Below are 19,523 nucleotides of genomic sequence, written 5' to 3'. Positions count from 1 at the left end.
TTGATGCATAGCTTCGATGGAAGAGTACCTCCTACTGATCCACTAGCACCACTTCCAGAAGCACCATATTTTTCTTGGTTGTCCTTTTTTAAAAATGTCAGAACACATGCATTAACTACAAGTACACCTTTTTTTTTTACCAAGTCAGTTGAGTTCTGTAAACAAGGGGGTTAGTGCTGTGCTGGCTAGACAAGCTTGCTCTTTATAAAACAAAGAGACTGTACTCCTCAATATGTGAAAAGCATTTACTTTTGAGGAGGGATACCAACACCAAACTATATGGGGTGTGGTCAAATATTTTAAGCCAAAGTAGCATTACCTTACTCTAATGTTAGTTTCATGAGGTAAATGAAGTTAAATTCCTATAGAATTGTTGCATTAGGACCTGCAAAAAATAAGTGGGGGAATTTCAGCATACCTTACAAATCAGAACTATAGTTCATTAGCAATACCTAAATGACAGCACTGACTAAGCTGTAGTAGAACATAATAAAGCATAATTATAAACAAACTGTTTAGAACTCAACTGTTAAACCTCTCAGAGAACACAGTCTTGTGTCTGATAATGTCCTGGCATACATTGTGTAGAAAGGAAGTAAAAAAAAAAAAAAAGTGGCCATACAACTTGTTTTTTTCTTTTAGCTTTGAATTTTGTCGCAGAGGAAATGGTTGTATCGAGCATGATCTTAGAGGGAAATGATGCAGGAACTCTTTGTTTCCAGATGCCCGTGAGCTAGTACTTTGTGATAATTGTCAGCAAGCACTGAAGTTAGGGCTGGAGTTTCCTTTGGGGCCCAGGCTGTATAGCGGAGGTGGAGATTCACAATCCCACCCAGTCACACTGCTCCACTCCAACTCAGAGACAGACTCTGAGGAGAGAAAAAAAAAACTCCACAGGAAAACCAGGAGACACAATGCTCAGCACCTCAGAGCAGACTCAGAAACCAAGTGGGATACTCATATACTTTGATAGTCTGGTAATTATGCATGTGATGTGATACAGATGTCTGGAGGGCTTTAGTTGTAACTTCTTTATTTTTTGCCCCAAAAGAGAAGAACATTTTATTAAAGGTAGGTGAAAACCAGTGCATTTATTATTTATAAATATATGTCAGTTTAGTTCGGTCACAGAGCATATCAATGTTGTACTAATCCTAATCAGTAATGTAAGATTAGTGGCTATCTGTTGAATCTTTAAGAACTGTCTGGTTGGATAATTTCTGCATGAGATATTCAGTTTACTGAGAAAAACAAATTGGGTCCACCGATTGATCAAGGTGTTTCAAATACAATTTTGACTGTATGTCAACACAGAAGCTGAGACATACATTTTGCAATTACTTAATAATGGCAAAACCTTGAATAAGATTTATTTTAATTGTCCTTATTTAATACATCAGGGATATGTTGAATTTTCAAACCTTAAAAAACGTGTACTCTACACAAGCGTACACCTTAAGGATTTAAAAGGTAAGACATCGCAGTATTACTGTGCAATGTAAACTGCTAACTATGCCTGTGTATAATTTATATAGTGTATGTTGTAAAGCCAGATAAGTCATAGTTCTATTTCTGACTAAAGGTGCAATTTCATTCCAGACTTTGCAGTAAGGAGTAGTGATTTCCCTATATTGCTATTCCAGAACACAGTTGACAATCTTTAAGAATAGAGCGTATTAATGTATTTGTTTGGAGGAGAAAATGTAATGGCACTACTTTATCAATTAAAAAAAAAGAACATGTAGATCTATATTCCGTTTGTATTAGCTATTGTGAAATCCCTAACATCACTAACAGAAGGGAGAAACAAATTGAGGAAACCACATAGACAAAAGCAGTAGCTGAGACTGCAAAACCACAAAATACTAGAATTCCCCTCTTTGAAAAATTAAATATTGGACAAAGCACACAGTCATAGGTGATAAATCTTTGTATTATTATTTAAACAAGAAATGGCACACAGAGATGAAACTGCTAGTTTCACAAAACTTGAGAACATCATGCTTACTGTATACACAGTAAATTATAACAAAAGCTATTTTTTTTTCTTAAAGTGGAGGCTGTCATTGAGTCTGGGAATGCATTTTAACTGTTGTGATTTATTCACTCATCAAGCAGTGTGTTCGTATGATTTGTGGATAAGTTCAGTGTCCAGAATATCAAATTTAAAGAGAAAAGTTCCCTCAGAGTACAGTGTTAAAGAGCTACATCTGTTTCAAATATAACATATGGGCTGCAAAACTAATTTTACACTTAACAGCTGAACAAAGGCATAATAATGTCTCTTCAACATCTTGTGCTATATTTTAGCATTGATCTACAGCTATGACCGCTACAAAGTCTTTGTACCCTTAAGTTTATCACATGTAGGGATAAATAATTGTCTATAAAAATAACCTTTAAACATATGACTATATACATTACTACAGTACTAAATCAATACTGGTAACGCATATATTCATGACAACTATATCCTGTATATAAAATACATACCAAATATAAATTCTATGTGAATATGTTACCGTTACTATTTGAATGTTCTGTGCCGGCCCTATCACATTCCAACTTTTTGTAATGTTTTTTTTTTTTTTTTTCAGGCGAAAAACTCAGAGGATCTGGGATTATTTGTCATTGTCACATTATTAATTTCACCATGTTATATGTTGGCTTAAGCATGTTGTTGGTGCTGTGCCTTTCTAAAAGCAATGTATTGTGCCAGAGCACCAATGTGTCTTTGAGAGACTCCAATGGGACCGAGGGGGTCCCCTTCACTGTTGAGCAGCTGAGCATCTACAGCACGCATTTTACACCTTTGAACACCTTTTCGACAATTTCCCCAAGTCTGCAAATCCCAAATAACACAATAAGGCCAACACCAATGTGCCATCAACAAACTAAGATCCAAGACATTTTTCGGTATGTTAACACAGGGTTTTCCTGCCTGTTTTTCATCATTGGTATGGTCGGGAATGCAACCCTGTTAAGGATTATCTACCAGAATAAAAGTATGAGGAATGGACCCAATGCACTGATTGCCAGTCTAGCTCTTGGAGATCTGATCTACATTTCTGTCGCTATCCCTTTTACAGTCTATAAGGTAGGACATAAATTCATTTTAATCTTACATTAAATTGGTCTAAATATTTAGAAATCTATGTTTTCTTAGTATTATATAGATGTGTATTTTCTATATGCATAATTACTGTTTGTAGATGCCTGGCATATCAGAAATACTTTTTGTGTGATCCATCCCAACCTCTGATGGAAATATGTTACCAGTACTAGTACATGTAAAATGAAAAATACAGTGTCCTAATAGTACATTGATTAGTTGATTTAAGTGGATTTTGGGTTTTTTTTCCCAAAACAATTAGATTTCTAGTAATGCCGTTATAGGATCTGATCAAAGCAGCTGTGATAACCCTATTGCAGCGCAGCATTGTAAGGAGGGTGTATTATGAATTAAGAGGTTGTTCCAAAGTGTGCATTTATTTGTGATTTAATATCATCCTTGAAATAAAAAAAAAAAAAATGATGACACCAAAATACTACACTAGATACTGTTTTGGGAACAATATTGACAAAATGAAAGTATATTTGAAAGTGTGTTTTGTTTATAGTTAAAATGCCCAACTTACTCTCTTCCTCCCTGGTTTTAGACTCGTTTTATAAGCCCAGGTGTAATCATTGATCACTAAGTTAAGGCAATATACTCTTTATTAAACTGTCACATGCTATCATTTTAGTACAGGAGCTTCTGTCAAATGTGGCACTTTGCAGTATATGACTAGCGTTCAATGCTTTTTGGTTTGTTTTTAAAGATTGGTATACAAGAAATAATATTGACAGATTGCTAAAAATAAATGTATAGCCTTTCGTCACACTTTAAAGCAAATATATTTAAAATCTAGGTATTTAATTTCATTTTTCCGTATTTTTGCAACACGATTTCTTCCTAGTTTCATTCGATTTTGAGGTATATTTTCAAATTTATGATTTAGTTCTAGTAGTCCTCCTAGGTTTAATTTGCAAAAATATGGTCACAAAGCACAATACTACGCCAGATTGTTCACAGTACCTACAACAGTCTCACCCCTTGTAAATCCTGAGGGGTCATGCGAACTCTTAGCAGGAGCACAGTAAAACATCTATTGCTCAATAAAACAAGGACACCTTCACTAACTGAACAGGCTTTTATTTCCAGTCCTGGATCTGTGAAGTTAGTTTACTTTCTAAAGTTTTTTTTTGGCAGCTCTCTTCAGAAATGATGTATGCAGTAGACTAAGCATTTGTTACATTTTGTTGTGCAACAGCAAATACCAAAATGACTTGATACCAAATTGACTTTATATACATTAGTGACAGGGCAGAGGCCCTGCACACTGATGAATGTACAGCCACTGGTTTAATTGTTAACTGTTTATTAATTTAATTAGGGACCCCTGCTAGTAATTTAGACAGGTGTATAAAAACAGGTCTTCGTGTGTGTTAGACTGTCTGTGTGCAGGCTAAGGCCTGGGGGAGAGACCTTATGAAAAGGTAGTTAGTGTGACACTTGAAAAGGATATGTGTTTTAGTACTTATAAACGGCTTAGCTGTCCAGTTTATAGTTAAGATGCTGCTTATTAACAACCTCTCGGTTCCCAGCAAAAAGTTGTCATTAGTCAAAAGTTGCCAATAAGTGAAAAGCTCCTGTTTTCAAATGCATTTATATGGCACAACGATATATACTGTAGTTGTACAAATATGGCACTGAAATACATGTGTTTAAAATGTTATTGTTAAAAAAATTTACACTGAACAAAAATATAAATGCAACATGTAAAGTTTTGGTCCCATGTTTCATGAGCTGAAATAAAAGATCCCAGACATTTTCCATACACACAAAAAGCTTTTTCTCTCAAATTTTGCGCACAAATTTGTTTACATCCCTGTTAGTGAGCATTTCTCCTTTGCCAAGATAATCCTTCCACCTGATTGGTGTGGCATATCAAGAAGCTGATTAAATAGCATGATCATTACACAGGTGCACCTTGTGCTGGGGACAATAAAAGGCCACTCTAAAATGTGCAGTTTTATCATACAACACAATGCCACAGATGTCTCAAGTTTTGAGGGAGCGTGCAATTGGCATGCTGACTGCAGGAATGTCCACCAGAGCTGTTGCCAGAAAATTGAATGTTCATTTCTCTACCATAAGACACCTCCAATGTCATAGACCACATGTAACCACGCCAGCCCAGGACCTCCACATCCGGCTTCTTCACCTGCGGGATCATCTGAAACCAGGCACTCAGACAGCTTATGAAACTGTGGGTTTGCACAACCGAAGAATTTCGGCACAAACTGTCAGAAACCGTCTCAGGGAAGCTCATCTGCGTGCTTGTCGTCCTCACCAGGGTCTTGACCTGACTGCAGTTCGGCGTCATAACCGACTTTAGTGGGCAAATGCTCACCTTCGATGGCCACTGGCATGCTGGAGAAGTGTGCTCATCACAGATGAATCCCAGTTTCAACTGTACTGGGCAGATGGCTGACAGCGTGTATGGCGTCGTGGGCGAGCGGTTTGCTGATGTCAACATTGTGAACAGAGTGTCCCATGGTGGCGGTGAGGTTAAGGTATGGGCAGGCATAAGCTACGGACAACAAACACAATTGCATTTTATCGATGGCAATTTGCATGCAGAGATCATGAGACCATGATGAGATCCTGAGGCCCATTGTCGTGCCATTCATCCGCCGACATCACCTCATGTTTCAGCATGATAATGCACGGCCCCATGTTGCAAGGATCTGTACACAATTCCTGGAAGCTGGAAATGTCCCAGTAAATCCATGGCCTGCATACTTACCAGACATGTCACCCATTGAGCATGTTTGGGATGCTCTGGATCGACGTGTACGACAGCGTGTTCCAGTTCCCGCCACTATCCAGCTCCGTACAGCCATTGAAGAGGAGTGGGACAACATTCCACAGGCCACAATCAACAGCTTGATCAACTCTATGCAAAGGAGATGTGTTGCGCTGCATGAGGCAAATGGTGGTCACACCAGATACTGACCGGTTTTCTGATCCACCCCCCCCTACCTTTTTTTTAAGGTATCTGTGACCAACAGATGCATATATGTATTCCCAGTCATGTGTAATCCATAGATTAGGGCCTAATGAATTTATTTCAATTGCCTGATTTCCTTATATGAACTATAACTCAGTAAAATCTTTGAAATTGTTGCATGTTGCATTTATATTTTTGTTCAGTATACATGAGAAACACAAAATACCCAAACATAGAACTGTTTACTTAACGCGTGTGTAAAACAAAAAATAAGGGAGTAAGCTTATACAAATAGTGCTACACAACAATATACTGCAATTGCCCTTACAATGAGTAAAGCAAACGTAACAAAATATGTGTTATAGTCGGGTTCCTTGTCTGATGCAGAATCCCGTGGCTCTTCAACCTGTGAGTGCTTAGCAGCTCCGATTTCCTCAAGAAGTGCATCAGTGAGCTCACATGCTGTCATAACTGAGTCCACGTCAAATGCACTTTTACAAAGTCAGTGTGTTACAAAAGCTGCATGAAGCATGCACATAAATCATGCAAATGCACTCTGTAGCCCTTGCAACTAATAAAGTTGTCAATAAGTGGCGTGCAGTTATTATTATCAGAATACCATTAACATTAAAGTCTATGGGACGACATTGGTTCCTGGGAAAATGTTGTTAATAACCGAAAGCTGTCTTTATCAGGGTTGCTAATAACCGGTATATATACAGTGATAGTGTCTGTGAAGCCAAGGTTGAAGTATCAAATTCAGTCAAAATCATTTTCTGAAATCTGAAATCGAGGTGGAGAGCAGTTGAGATAGATCTTAACAATGAAGTATCTGCATAGGAAAAGGAAAATAACTTACGTTCAGATTTTTAAGAATATAGTATGAAAGTTAAGTACTTCACAGCAATTATTGACATCCGTGTGTGTTATACTGCAATGAGCAGTTTTGTTGAGGTTGACAGTAGTGACATTCTGCTTGACTGCCTCCCTGACTGTCTGGGTTCAGTTGAGGCACTGAGATTCTGGAGAAGTTACACTAGTATTGAAAAGAGACACAGGTGGCGCATTTGTAGGAATACAAAATAAAGGTGCAGAGCTTAATTACTGTACTAGGGAAACGGTGTAAAATAATAACCTTGAATATCTAACTCTTACTTATCACCTATGGAGAAGATACAAACGTGATATATATATATATATATATATATATATAATATATTATATATATATATATATATATATATATATACTATATATATATATATATATATATATATATTGTTAATCCATCGCCACAAACCCAGATTAGCACTTATCTTGGATTGCCTAATGTACTGTAATCTTATAAAGTGTCTGAGATTAGTTCTAATCAAGGGCTGTGAAACCAATGGTGTTCCAATGACGCCTATATCTGTGTCATCCTAGAAATAAAAAACAATAATAATGACTCCAAACACTGTTTCAGTCATGAGAACAGTATTTACAAAATGGTATTGTGCTTAGAATTGTAAATAGATAATAATTAAGCAATAGGACCCGAAGAAGAGGGCTTTACTTTCTGGTAATTCCCAAGTGAAGGCAAAGGCATTTAACATAACGAGAAGGGCCTTACCAGACGATAAAGCCCTCTTACGAGGGCTTTATTGCTATTAGAAAATGGCTGCACTAAAAAAAAAAAAATTAAAAAAAAAAACATTTACAGTTTTTCTGTTTGTTATTTTCGTGATTTTATGCAGCACTATAGTTTTTGTTGCTAATTAATTCAAACGTTTTCCTCATTCCATGAGTAATGCAGGTCAGAATTCCATCTGCGGTCTGGTAGCCTTCAGTCATTATCCCAGCTGTTGTGTTTGCCAACAAGTCCAAATAAACTAAATGAAACTCAGGTACTACGGTTTAGCGTTATGCTTAACTATTTTTCAACTGCACAGAGCCAAACCGTGCCTGCTTGCTTACATATCCTTTGTTCAACCCTTCCTGTTATAAAGTCCAGTTTTCGTCACACTTTAAAGTACCTTTTCCAAGTTCACTGTCTTAAAATCAAGAAATCGGTATGCAGATTGATTTTGGCATTTTCAAGCGGTCGCTATGCCTATTTCGTTATTAAGTAATCGTCCCAATGTGATTTCCAAAATTATGTTGATTTGCAAAATAATGTTAATATCTTAACGAGCAGGTTGCTTTTGCTTTTGTTTGCATGGGAATTTAAAAGCAAATCTGTGTTAATTGTCATCATTTATCAGGAGTTAATTTGCACTTGGAAAAAGAGGGTTTTAATAAACAAAAGAGTCTGCAACGCCGATGATACAGAGAGAGAATGTACAGGACCAGATTTAATTTCTTTCAGACTACCATGATAATTCAATATTTGTTGTTATGAAGATATTTTAGCCGTTTCTATACTTGTGGTTATGAATTAGATTTTAACCATTTGTAACCTTACGAATATTTGTTGTAGTACTAAAATAATATACCTTTATTTGTACCCAGTGTAATGTTACCACCTAGAAATTATTAATGGAACTTTAGCCTATTTTAATCCTGCATTTGTACATTATATGACAGCTGACATCTACTGTAGATTTTATTTGAATTATACAACTGAATTCTGGTATAGAAAATGGCATATTAGATATTACAATAAAGTTTCTTTAGGTGATTGAGGATTTGTTTTTATTCTGTGTCTTATCCACACAAGAACGAAGAACAGGTGTCAAGGACACACGCGATGCACTAGGAATGTGATCAAGGTCATTAACGTGGATTTTGCCTAAACGTATTTGTAATGTTGTTAGACTCCCCCCATACTTTATGTACAATGTATACTTTCACCTTCACACGTTTGTATGCATATAAAATGTTCTTATAATACTGTAAGTGTTCAGTGGTTACTTCTAATCACGTTGAGTTTATTTATCGTGGAGGCCAAAGAGTACCAGAGAAAATGCACAATTAGAGGAATTCACCAAACAATTAATTATAAACAAATTATGTATTGGGTTAGGGAGTTCTATCGTAATTTAAAAAATGTAATACACGTATAATGAAGTGTTACATACATGGTATACATGTATAAAAACTAACAAAATATCAAAATATTCTACTTCCATTTGGCTGCTGCTCATTAGTGCGAGAGCCGTCTCCCTGTACGCTAGTAGTAGTTTTCATAAAGTTCTCCTTATCAAGTCGTTGAGACAGGAAGTGATGTATGTGACCTGCGACAATTAAGCTTTTTAACGAGAAATGCATTCATTAACAAACTCATCGACTCAATTTCAAACCATTAACAAATTGATTTAATTGACACATTTCATTTGAAAATCACTTGCTACTAAAGCTCTCGTTACTATAACATGAGTTTGATACAATAACACTGGTTTTTGAAAATCCTGCCCTAACTGTCTTAATGAACCATAACCAATACATAACATTTGAACTGATTTGCCACTCAATAAACAGGCTTCACAGGTCTTAACTAATGACTCAATATGTGAATCTATTCCCGGCCACCACACCAGTTCACAACATTTCTGCTTCATGCGAACCTTCCCAGGGTGCCCCCCATGAGCCAATCGCAGACTCTTGGGTGAAAGGGAGATCGGGATGATTGTGAGCTGGCGCTGAGTTAAGCACGCATCACCCCGACATGCCAGTTCCTCTCGTTCTTAGTAAAATGTTTTAGATGTTCTGGGACCTGCTGAGGCCCCTTTCTGTATGTGTTGACATAATTCTCACAGAACCGAGTCCAACCTAGAATCTTGTTCCAAGTCTTGTTTGGTCACAATGGCAGATAGCGCAATCTGGAGCATCATCACTAACTTCACTTCCTCTGCATTTTCTCACGTCGGGGTCTGATCTGCTGTGGCCCTAGAAAGTTGATCAGCCACCTGATTGAGTTGGCCAGGCTTAAACTCCAATGCGAAATTGCACTAGTAAAGGCCATCAGACCACCTGTAGATCCTAAGAGATCTGTACGGAGGGTGTAATGACATCTGTAGAAATAAATGTGCCACCGCCCACAGGCCCACATACAAGCCAGCTGAATACTTCTGTTCAGTTGGGGACAAAGCTTGCAATGCAAAAGCCACCAGGCGCTCCACACCGTCAAGGATCTGCGATAACTATGGTGGAGGCCTCCAGAGATAAGTGAGCTAGTACTGGTGTTGAGGTCCAACCTTATTATTTTTTAGTGCACGTCCATATATTTGTGTAAGTTTAAGTATTTACGTTATCTTTAGGTCCTAACATTTATTAGCAAAATAAATAAATAGAAGTTTTAGTAATTAAAATTATCTAGTAGTCTATGTGTTAATACTGATTGTAATGTTTTTTCAGTAACTTGTCACTTGTAGCTTGCCACTGACAGAAAACACTTCTCAATTTATTTTTATTTTTTTTACTTTGTTTGCAATACTAAACTTAAATAGATAGATAGGGCACTGATGAAGAATAATTAGTCTACATTGACAGACAACATTCAGAGGGCATGTACAAGAACAGGGATTTTCTTTCATCAAGCAGAAAAAGGTCAAATACACAAATGCTGCATTTACGTATTTCCGGGTGGATTGATTTGGAAGCGATTAGACGTAGTTTGAAAGATAACATTCAAGGTCCTTTACCAGAGATTAAAGCCTTTGCATTGACCAATCAGGTTAAATGAAATCTCTGATCCATTTTCTAATACTGTAAGTAAATAATGCTCTGAAATGAATCATGTTAAATGATTTATAAACTGTACAACATTTGTGTTTCTGTTTCACATGCTGTATAACAAAAGAAATACTGTATACAATACCCTTTGGCAAGTTACAATACTTGTTTAAGAGTTTTATGCTGGTCCAAAAAGATCAAATGGGATAAGAACAGACCTCCTTTTTTTCTTTAGCATGGTGATGTATAGAGGCTGTGAATGACCTTAAGTAACACCTGTTTTGTTACACACAGAGCATTTTTTGTGCATGCTTTTGCAACCTATTTCTCAATTTTATTTTAAAGCAATAACATATCTTCTAAGACTTTCTATAGCAAGACTGTTGGACATTGTTGGTGTGTCTACTGATGTTGGATTTTTCCTTTTTTCCCAGCTAATGGCTCAGCAGTGGCCCTTTGAAAACTCCAGTCTTGGACTCGTCCTTTGTAAACTGGTGCCATTTCTCCAGAAAGCATCAGTGGGAATCACTGTTCTCAACCTCTGTGCTCTCAGTGTGGACAGGTACCAATGTCTTGTCTACTGTTTAATGAATATGCAGTCATTCAGTGTAGTATCAGTCATCCACTTGTTTTTATTGGTCAATTTTGCTTAGTCTGGAGTCAAATACTTCAGAAACAACCATGCTTCCAGATTCACCAACACAAAGAACCCAATTCAAAACAATTACATTGTAAGATGAAAAAGTACTCTCTTCTGTGACAGTAATTTAGACACAGAGTACATTTTAGTTATCTTCAGTTTTAAGAAAACCGCTGTTGTTGTAAATCTTTCCACCAGCACTCAATCTGGCTGTTATTGTGCCTGACTGTTTTGCCTCATTCTCTAATGTTGGTGTCTTTTTTTTTCTTTTTCTTCATTCATTTTGTCAGTCTCTGTTTAACAAAATCTGAAAACAAGGGAGTTGTTTCCAGACTCCCATTTATAAACACAAGACCACATGCTTACGACGGGGCAGATTTGGCATTTAAATATTTCCTTTGAAGCCGATTTCCTACGTAATGTGTGGTGGTGAGTTCGCCAAAATAGAATGCCTCAGACAACTAACATCATAAACTAGTTTTGCAATCCTAGTCATGTTAATATGAAACCTGAGACACCTTGCTAAATCCAGGACAATAACCTTCCTAAATTAACTACTGTGTCAAAACATCTAATCCTGATGGTGGGTGAAACTATTGAAATGCGGTTAGCAGCTGTCACTTTGTCTAGTGTTAACAGCACTTAAATGCATTATAAATTGGACCATGCTCAAGCTGGCACCAACGTTTCTTTGATCTCTTTTGCAGGTACAGAGCTGTGGCTTCCTGGAGTCGTGTCCAGGGTGTTGGGGTTCCAATGCTGACGGCTATTGAGATCATCTCCATATGGGTTTTGTCCATCGTCCTTGCTGTGCCCGAGGCTATTGGCTTTGACATGATCACCTTTGAGTACCATAATGTGACGCGCAGCACCTGCATGCTAAACCCTAAAACACCATTTATGATGGTATTTATTTATTTAAAATAATGTGTTATTTACCCCGATTCCACCATTCTTGTCTAATGCACAGGGGTTCAAAGGACAATTATAAGGCAATTCTAATGTGCAGACCATCAACAAACCGGTGTCATTCCTGAATTCTTTTGTGTTGTTGTTTAAATTAAGGTTATTAAATAAATGGTTCTGCACATAAAGCAAAACTGATATGAAAGGTAGCAGCAATAAAGTAAGCACTAGTACTTTAAATCACCACTCCAATGCAAGGTGATTTATTTAAAGTTTATCGAAACTCTGTCTGCCTGTGCCTTGGCCCTTGTTAATAACAATAGATAGCCATTCCCTGCTCTACGTTTTCTAGGGAGTTTTCAGTTGGATATGTTGGTTCAAGAAAAATATTAGATTTAAAATCTTTAGCTATAAGAACATCTTCTTCAGTCTACGTTAACAGCACTTTTAATTGAATATATATGTTATAAACCAGCCAGGTAACCGACGAGTCTGTTCCAATTTCAAACTATTATCGGGACTAGCATTTCTAGCACAGCTACCTGCTTGATTAGATGTTTGAAATTCTGCCTGTTTCCTTTCTAAGTAAAATGTAAATGTAGTTATCCCATTTGGTTTTGTTTTTGTTTTTTTTCTGTACAGTCATGTGAGTAAAACAAACCCGAATGGGAAAAGCAAAATTTGGTGTAATTAACTGTAAAACTGCTCAAAGATGGGATGTGAAATACAATCTTAAAAGTTGAGTCATGGATTTTAAAGAAAAGCTTCCCATGACATTATATTTGTACATGCATTTCAAGCAAATGAGGACTTGTTCTCTGCAGGTTTTACATTGTCCTTCCGAACCACAATGTACACTATTAGTATTATTAAACTGTACGCATTCCTATTAGTTATTTTGTGCAATGTAAACTATAATCCTATATTCTCTCTCCCTCTGAGGTATCTTTAAAATAATTTCCATAGATAGTACTTTCTATCAAATGCGAGCTAGTAGAAGGAAATCGTCAGCACATGCAGGTGGTCAGGAAACAGACGTTTCAGAATGCTACAGAAAAAATATATATTAAAAAAAAAAGAAACATTTCAGCATCGTGTCTCTATAGAATAATGAACAATTCTCAACTCATAATGAGCGAGTCAGTATAACAGAGGAGTTTACTGAAGTGCAACAATTGGAATCGGTTCTGAATTTCATACCTCTAGATAATGTGGATTCCAAAAATGAGATTGCATATCACAATGTTAAACAATAACACTGGAGTAAATTCATCTTTTGTGCTTCAAACAGTGCCACCAGTTTTGTCAAATAAATAAATAAATAAATACATTCAAAAATAATAAATAAATAAAGACATAAAAGCAACTACAAGTATAAAATGTACATTTATTAAAAAGCAGATGACTCATTTTGGTGGCAGCAGGTTCCTGGCAGTTAATTAGAGGCAGGTTTTTAGATTGAACCCACCAGCATGTACCTCTTGAAACACATGCATATCCATAGATGGAATGTTCTGTTGCTTATCTACAAAGCAGTGTGATCTAAAGTTGCCCTGCTTTTCAACTCCAGAGTTTCCATTTGCGAAATGGTAACCCTCCCCCCAGCATGTTCACTTAAGCAGTACAACCCTGTGTAAGATATTATTAGCTTTCATGTCAGTTGCCTGTTTATAAAAAAATACCAAATGTGGTCATAGAGCCCAAATAACAAAAAAAAAAGTTGGTTTAAATTAGTGTCTCATTACACTGAAGTTTAAAAGCAGTTTTTACTCTTAACAGAAAATTCTGTCCGACCTTAAAAACACTGAAATAAAATAGGCATAATTAATACTGAAATTCCATTAGCAGCATAAAAACATTTTTATTGAAACATTGTAATTAGAAATGTCCAAAAATGACTACACAAAACACTGTTTTTTGGGAGTTTTTTTAAGTTTAATTTAATTTGAATTCTTTCTATTTTCTTCTAGTTTTATAAAAATGTGAAGGACTGGTGGCTCTTCGGATTTTATTTCTGCATGCCTCTGGCTTGCACAGCAGTCTTCTACACATTAATGACGTGTGAAATGTTACACAACAGGAAAGGAAGCCTGAGAATAGCTCTAACTGAGCATCTGAAACAGGTAAAAAGACCCACTGTACAGTACCTAGGATTTAAATACTGTACAGTCACATTTTATTTTAAGCAACACCTGTTTGAAACTAGTTTAATTGCATTTTATTAATGCCTGTTGTTAACAGTTAAATATAGTTAACTAATACGACATGGTAAAGAAGCAAATACTTCATAGTAAAAGGGATTTTAAAATAATAAGGGCTAAACATATTAACATAAAATGTCAAACCATAAGCCTTATATATTGCTTTGCATCCCTTCTGTTTACTTGAAGCACTACCCCTTTTTTTCAGAGACGGGAAGTAGCAAAGACTGTTTTCTGCTTAGTTCTTATATTTGCACTGTGCTGGTTCCCACTGCATCTAAGCAGAATATTGAAGAAAATGGTGTACAGGGATAGTGACACAGGGAGATGTGAGCTCCTCAAGTAAGTTCAAATGTTATTGTGAATTTCAAATTGAATGAACAGTGTGCAAAACTGAGTTGTTGTTCATTGGTACAATACTGTGATATACGGGTAAATAAAAGCCCAAAGTGCCCCTGCTTTTTCAGCCACTCACAGGCACTTACAACCCTCACCCCCATTGTAAGCTACAAGATTTATGTTGGCTTCACTTCTTTTGTTAATAAGAATATGCATAATAAAAATACATTCCAAACTGTTCTAGTAGACCACATATTTTCAAAGCAGCATCCACTTAACTCCAGGCGTTTATACTACCAGATGTGCCTCTTGTGGTGTTTACATCCCCAGTGGAATGGAGAGCAGGAAAGGCATACTTCAAATGTTGAATAGCTAAACATTTTAGTTTGGGATACAGTGTTTTACTTGCCAAATCAGAGCTAAAAATGCAACAGTTCTGCAATAACCTTATATCATAGTTGTTATGGTGTTTATGATTATTTGTGAGCAATTATAAACATTTAAACTTGGCCTATGTCAGTGGACACAATGAATGCTGTTCCTGCTGGTGGTGTTACTGTATGTACTGTACTAGGAGTATTCAGTGGGAAGCCATGTTAGGTGTCTACAAACTACAGAGGAAACCACAATTTGTTACATTATTGTTCCACCATGACTTGCCAGGCCTGCATCGCTCCAGAAGACGATTTTCTTTTTTGACACTCAAACAAACTAATTTAATAGGACTAACTGTGCTTTATTTCCTCTCTCTTTTAGCTTTCTGTTGGTACTGGACTATGTTAGCATAAACTTGGCATCAGTAAACTCCTTTATAAACCCAATAGCTCTGTATTTTGTGAGCAAGAAATTTAAAAATTGCTTCAAGGTATGTATTTTTTTTTTCTCACCCACTTCTCTTAAGATGATCAATTATTCTTCATTCACTAATGGCCAGTTCTACAGTGATAATCATGTCAGTGATGTTTTTATCAGAAGCAGGGATGGGCATGTGTAATTGTTTGTTCGAATAATCGATTTGAAAATGGTTAATTGTTTAGACAATTAGTAACTGTATGATGTATCTTGTAACAAATATAAATGGTCTGAATAGACACATTAACCCCACTAAGCCTTCGGCTGCAGCCTAACGTATGAATAAATATTAAACTAATATGTATTTCTTTCTATAGCTCTAAATTACTCAAGCTCTGAGTCCTAAAAAAAAAAAAAAAAAAAACAGTAGTTCTTAAAAGTGCAGTGATACAATACCAATACCAAAAAGCAGTTTTGTATGGGGAAATGTTATCAAAGTAGAATTCACACTGCAATAAAACACTGAGCTACCTGAACAGTATAGAGACAATAATGGGACAAGGAGGCTTGGTGGTCCAGTGGTTAAAGAATAGGGCTTGATAGCAGGAAGTTCCTTGTTCTAATTCCCGCTCAGCCACTGACTAACTGTGCGTTACTCTGATCAAGTTACTTAACCTTTTCATGCTCCGTCCTTCAGATGAGACGTAAAACCGAGGTCCTATTATAAGTGACTCTGCAACAGCAGTTGTGGATGATGCATAGTTCACTTCCTAGTCTCTGTAAGTCACTTTGGATAAAAGTGGCTGCTAAATGACTAAATAATAATAATAATAATTATAATCATCTATAATAATAATAATAATAATAATAATAATAATAATAATAATAATAATAATAATATTATACCTACCTGCAGAAAGAGGTCCTATCACATTATGTAAGCATTATTTTTAGCCAGTGGCACGTTGATAATAGTGTAATTGGTTAGTAAGTTAAAATATACCCTCATCCCTAACCAGAAGGCATAAGCCAGTTAACTGATTTATGATGTAATTTTGCAAGGTAAGTTCACACTTTGCACATATATCTTGTTGCCCTGTCCGTGTGAAACATGCAGCCTGTATCCATTTACCATTTCATTGGGGAAGCTTATGCATTGCATGTAGATGAAATAAAATGTAGGGTTTTTTTCAAAATGTCAGGAATCTTGTTTTAAACAAACACTGAGTACAGCACATTCTTAGCACTGCCTATACTCAACCTAGTACAACACAGAAAAATATGCAACATTGCACAGAATGGCCTTGTCTCTTTCTTCACTAAGCTATAAAGAGTATCTGAGGATGCATTTGGTGTGACGTTATTGTTTACAGGTAATCTATAGTAGATAACATAGCATTGAGCTGTAGAATGCTTTTAAAATGCATCCATGAGGATTTTTAAAATGTGTGTTTAAGCATATCTTTGAACATAGACTAAACAAACCATTAAAAGTGAATGATTATGGATCTGCCTTCTGCGTCGACACATCCAAATAAGGAGATCTCCAGATATGTGCATTTGAAGTTCAAAGGTTATGGTAGTTCTAATTATCAAGTGGTATTCAGTTCTTTGTCAGAGTCCTGTAATAAATTTAATTGCAAATAAAAAAAGTTGCTCTGCTGAAATGATTGACTTTCATGTCTTATTTTATTTGTCCTGCAGTCATGTCTGTGCTGTTGGTGTCAGAGCACGAAACGCATGGTGCCAATGAACGGGACAAGCCTACAGTATAAAATCCAGGAGCCTAACAACCACAACACAGACCGCAGCACACGCAAGGACAGTGAAAACTGAAAAGAACTGGTTGCGCTACACATCAGGGCGGCTAACAAAGATATAATTTACCCAGTTGTTATGAAGCCAACTTTAACTAAACGCTTCCACTGACTGGAAATATGCACTGCATAATAAAGCCAGTGACCATATAATCAGCTGCAAATGGGTTTTTTAAAAGTCCAAAACACCCTAGCTCCATGTGTTTGTTTTCCCTTGATATGAATGGGATTCATAGATTTTAAAAAAGAAAAGGCAACATGCTGGTGTTTTTAACATAAGCTCTTGAATTCCTGTCAGTGCTTCATGTAGAATTTAAAGAAATATATGCATTTTATATAAATTATGTTAAACAGTAATTAGACTCCGGGCAGAAGGTGGTTTGAGCTGGAGCGTTTTCAGAGGTTGCAAGAGATTTATGGTTCAATATAAGTCATATCTGATGACACCAGCTTTGTTTTCATTTCAGCAGAAAGGGTGTAGGAGGAGGGCAGTTCTGGATTAAACAAAAGACTTTGTGGGTAATAGTGTATGACCCATGCTGCTCTTTACTGTAACAAAGGGAAACCTCAGCAATACATAATAACTAGCCCCTAAGTCTAAGACTTTTTCTAATTCTTGTACAGTAATTGGAATCATGACATTTATTAAACATAGCATTTGCATTGGGGAGAGAGATGGGATGAGACTGTGTGTGTGTGTGTGTGTGTGTGTTTGTGTGTGTGTGTATTAAAAAGAGATTAATATGTATGTTGCAGACTCTCCCTGGATACCACAGCTTTAAACTGATAAGTATTACACCAGAAATGTATTATTATTATTGTAATATTATCCACTGTTTTTTAAATATAGTATGTGTGTTTGGGTGTTAGTTATGTCAGTCTCAAGCTGGGATGCTCACCATTGAGAACAGTGTTATATTAATGATAAAGACCCGTCTGTGTTAAACCCTCATTTAATGAGAAAGTGCCAATTATTCACCTTTACACTCCTATGTGAGGACTGTCAGAACTTGTAAATCTGTATCATCAACATGTTGCACTGCGTTAATCTCTTTAACATGTTATACACCACATTGCAAGTATCACACACACAAGGCCTCAAAGAGGTGCATTCTGTTCACGCAGTAACAATTAGCCTTTGAAGGACTTGGTTTGAATCTGTCACTGTCCAAGGATTTTCTTTAGAGGGCAGTAGTCTGTCTATAAAAGAAAGCACCCGTTAATTTGGCACCGTTGGCATTAGGCAGCTAAAGGTTTTAAAGCTGGCCCCTTCAAATATGATGGTGCCTTCATTAACATTTAAAAAAACTTTTTGGCTTGTGCTCCTTCTTCATTAATAAATTCATCTTTTATAGTCCCTTTCCCATTGTAAAAGCATAGCAAAGTGTAATAAAATATAGTTAAAGCATTGTAAAGAACAGAGAAGCATTGTAAAATTATGGTAAAGTATATTAAAATAATAGGAAACCGTTTTAAACTAGTAAACATGGACAATCGTGGGAAAATGGCAACATTACTGTGATAAACTTTTTAAGGGGTAGGCTGCTGAAAGAGTCTTTTTTGAAGGCTGAATACCCCATTCCATGTCTATTACAAACCTGTGTGATATTGATAACTAGAAAGGACTTCAGTCTTTAGTGCTGCAAATCCAACCTGATTTATAGCCACAGAATAAAAAAATGTAATTAAAAAAAAAAAATACATATCCTATTAAATAATTACCTGGAATATAAAGACAATAAACCTCTTGCATTATTACAAGCATGAATGTTATAATTTAAAGTTCATATTTTGTGTGGAATGCAATATGCTGAATATCTCTTGTCAAATTAAGTTGTCTATACCTGGTTCCTTGTACAGAATAACACTGATAAGCACATGCTGTGCTCTTGTATTCATATCTGTTTAACTACATGTAGTGTTGTCAGTATCCATGGATAAAAAATTTTAAAAAATAACTGTAGTTTTGCCTTGGTACTTTATGCATGAAGTAAAACCTTTGCGTGGACACATTTTTCCATGGATTTGCCAGCATGATAAATGGCTCTTCTTTCTTAATGGAACTATAGTACCTGGAATCAAGCAACTCTATCAACAACTAATGGGTTTATTTTATTTA

General features: G+C 36.2%; 1 protein-coding gene across 1 annotated transcript; it reads left to right on the top strand.

The window, feature by feature from the left end:
* Positions 1-781: 781 nt before the first annotated feature.
* On the top strand, positions 782-19,362 carry LOC121296918 (endothelin receptor type B-like). The gene is made up of 8 exons (XM_041222835.1): positions 782-1,071; positions 2,598-3,097; positions 11,144-11,271; positions 12,057-12,255; positions 14,226-14,378; positions 14,665-14,798; positions 15,552-15,660; positions 17,292-19,362. Exons 2-8 carry the CDS (start codon positions 2,654-2,656, stop codon positions 17,421-17,423), a joined length of 1,299 nt encoding a protein of 432 aa, XP_041078769.1. The 5' UTR covers positions 782-1,071; positions 2,598-2,653; the 3' UTR covers positions 17,424-19,362.
* The last annotated feature ends 161 nt before the right edge of the window (positions 19,363-19,523 follow it).

This window comes from Polyodon spathula, chromosome 2 (assembly GCF_017654505.1).
Source record: "Polyodon spathula isolate WHYD16114869_AA chromosome 2, ASM1765450v1, whole genome shotgun sequence".
Taxonomy (NCBI): domain Eukaryota; kingdom Metazoa; phylum Chordata; class Actinopteri; order Acipenseriformes; family Polyodontidae; genus Polyodon; species Polyodon spathula.
This window is presented reverse-complemented; position numbering and strand designations above follow the sequence as displayed.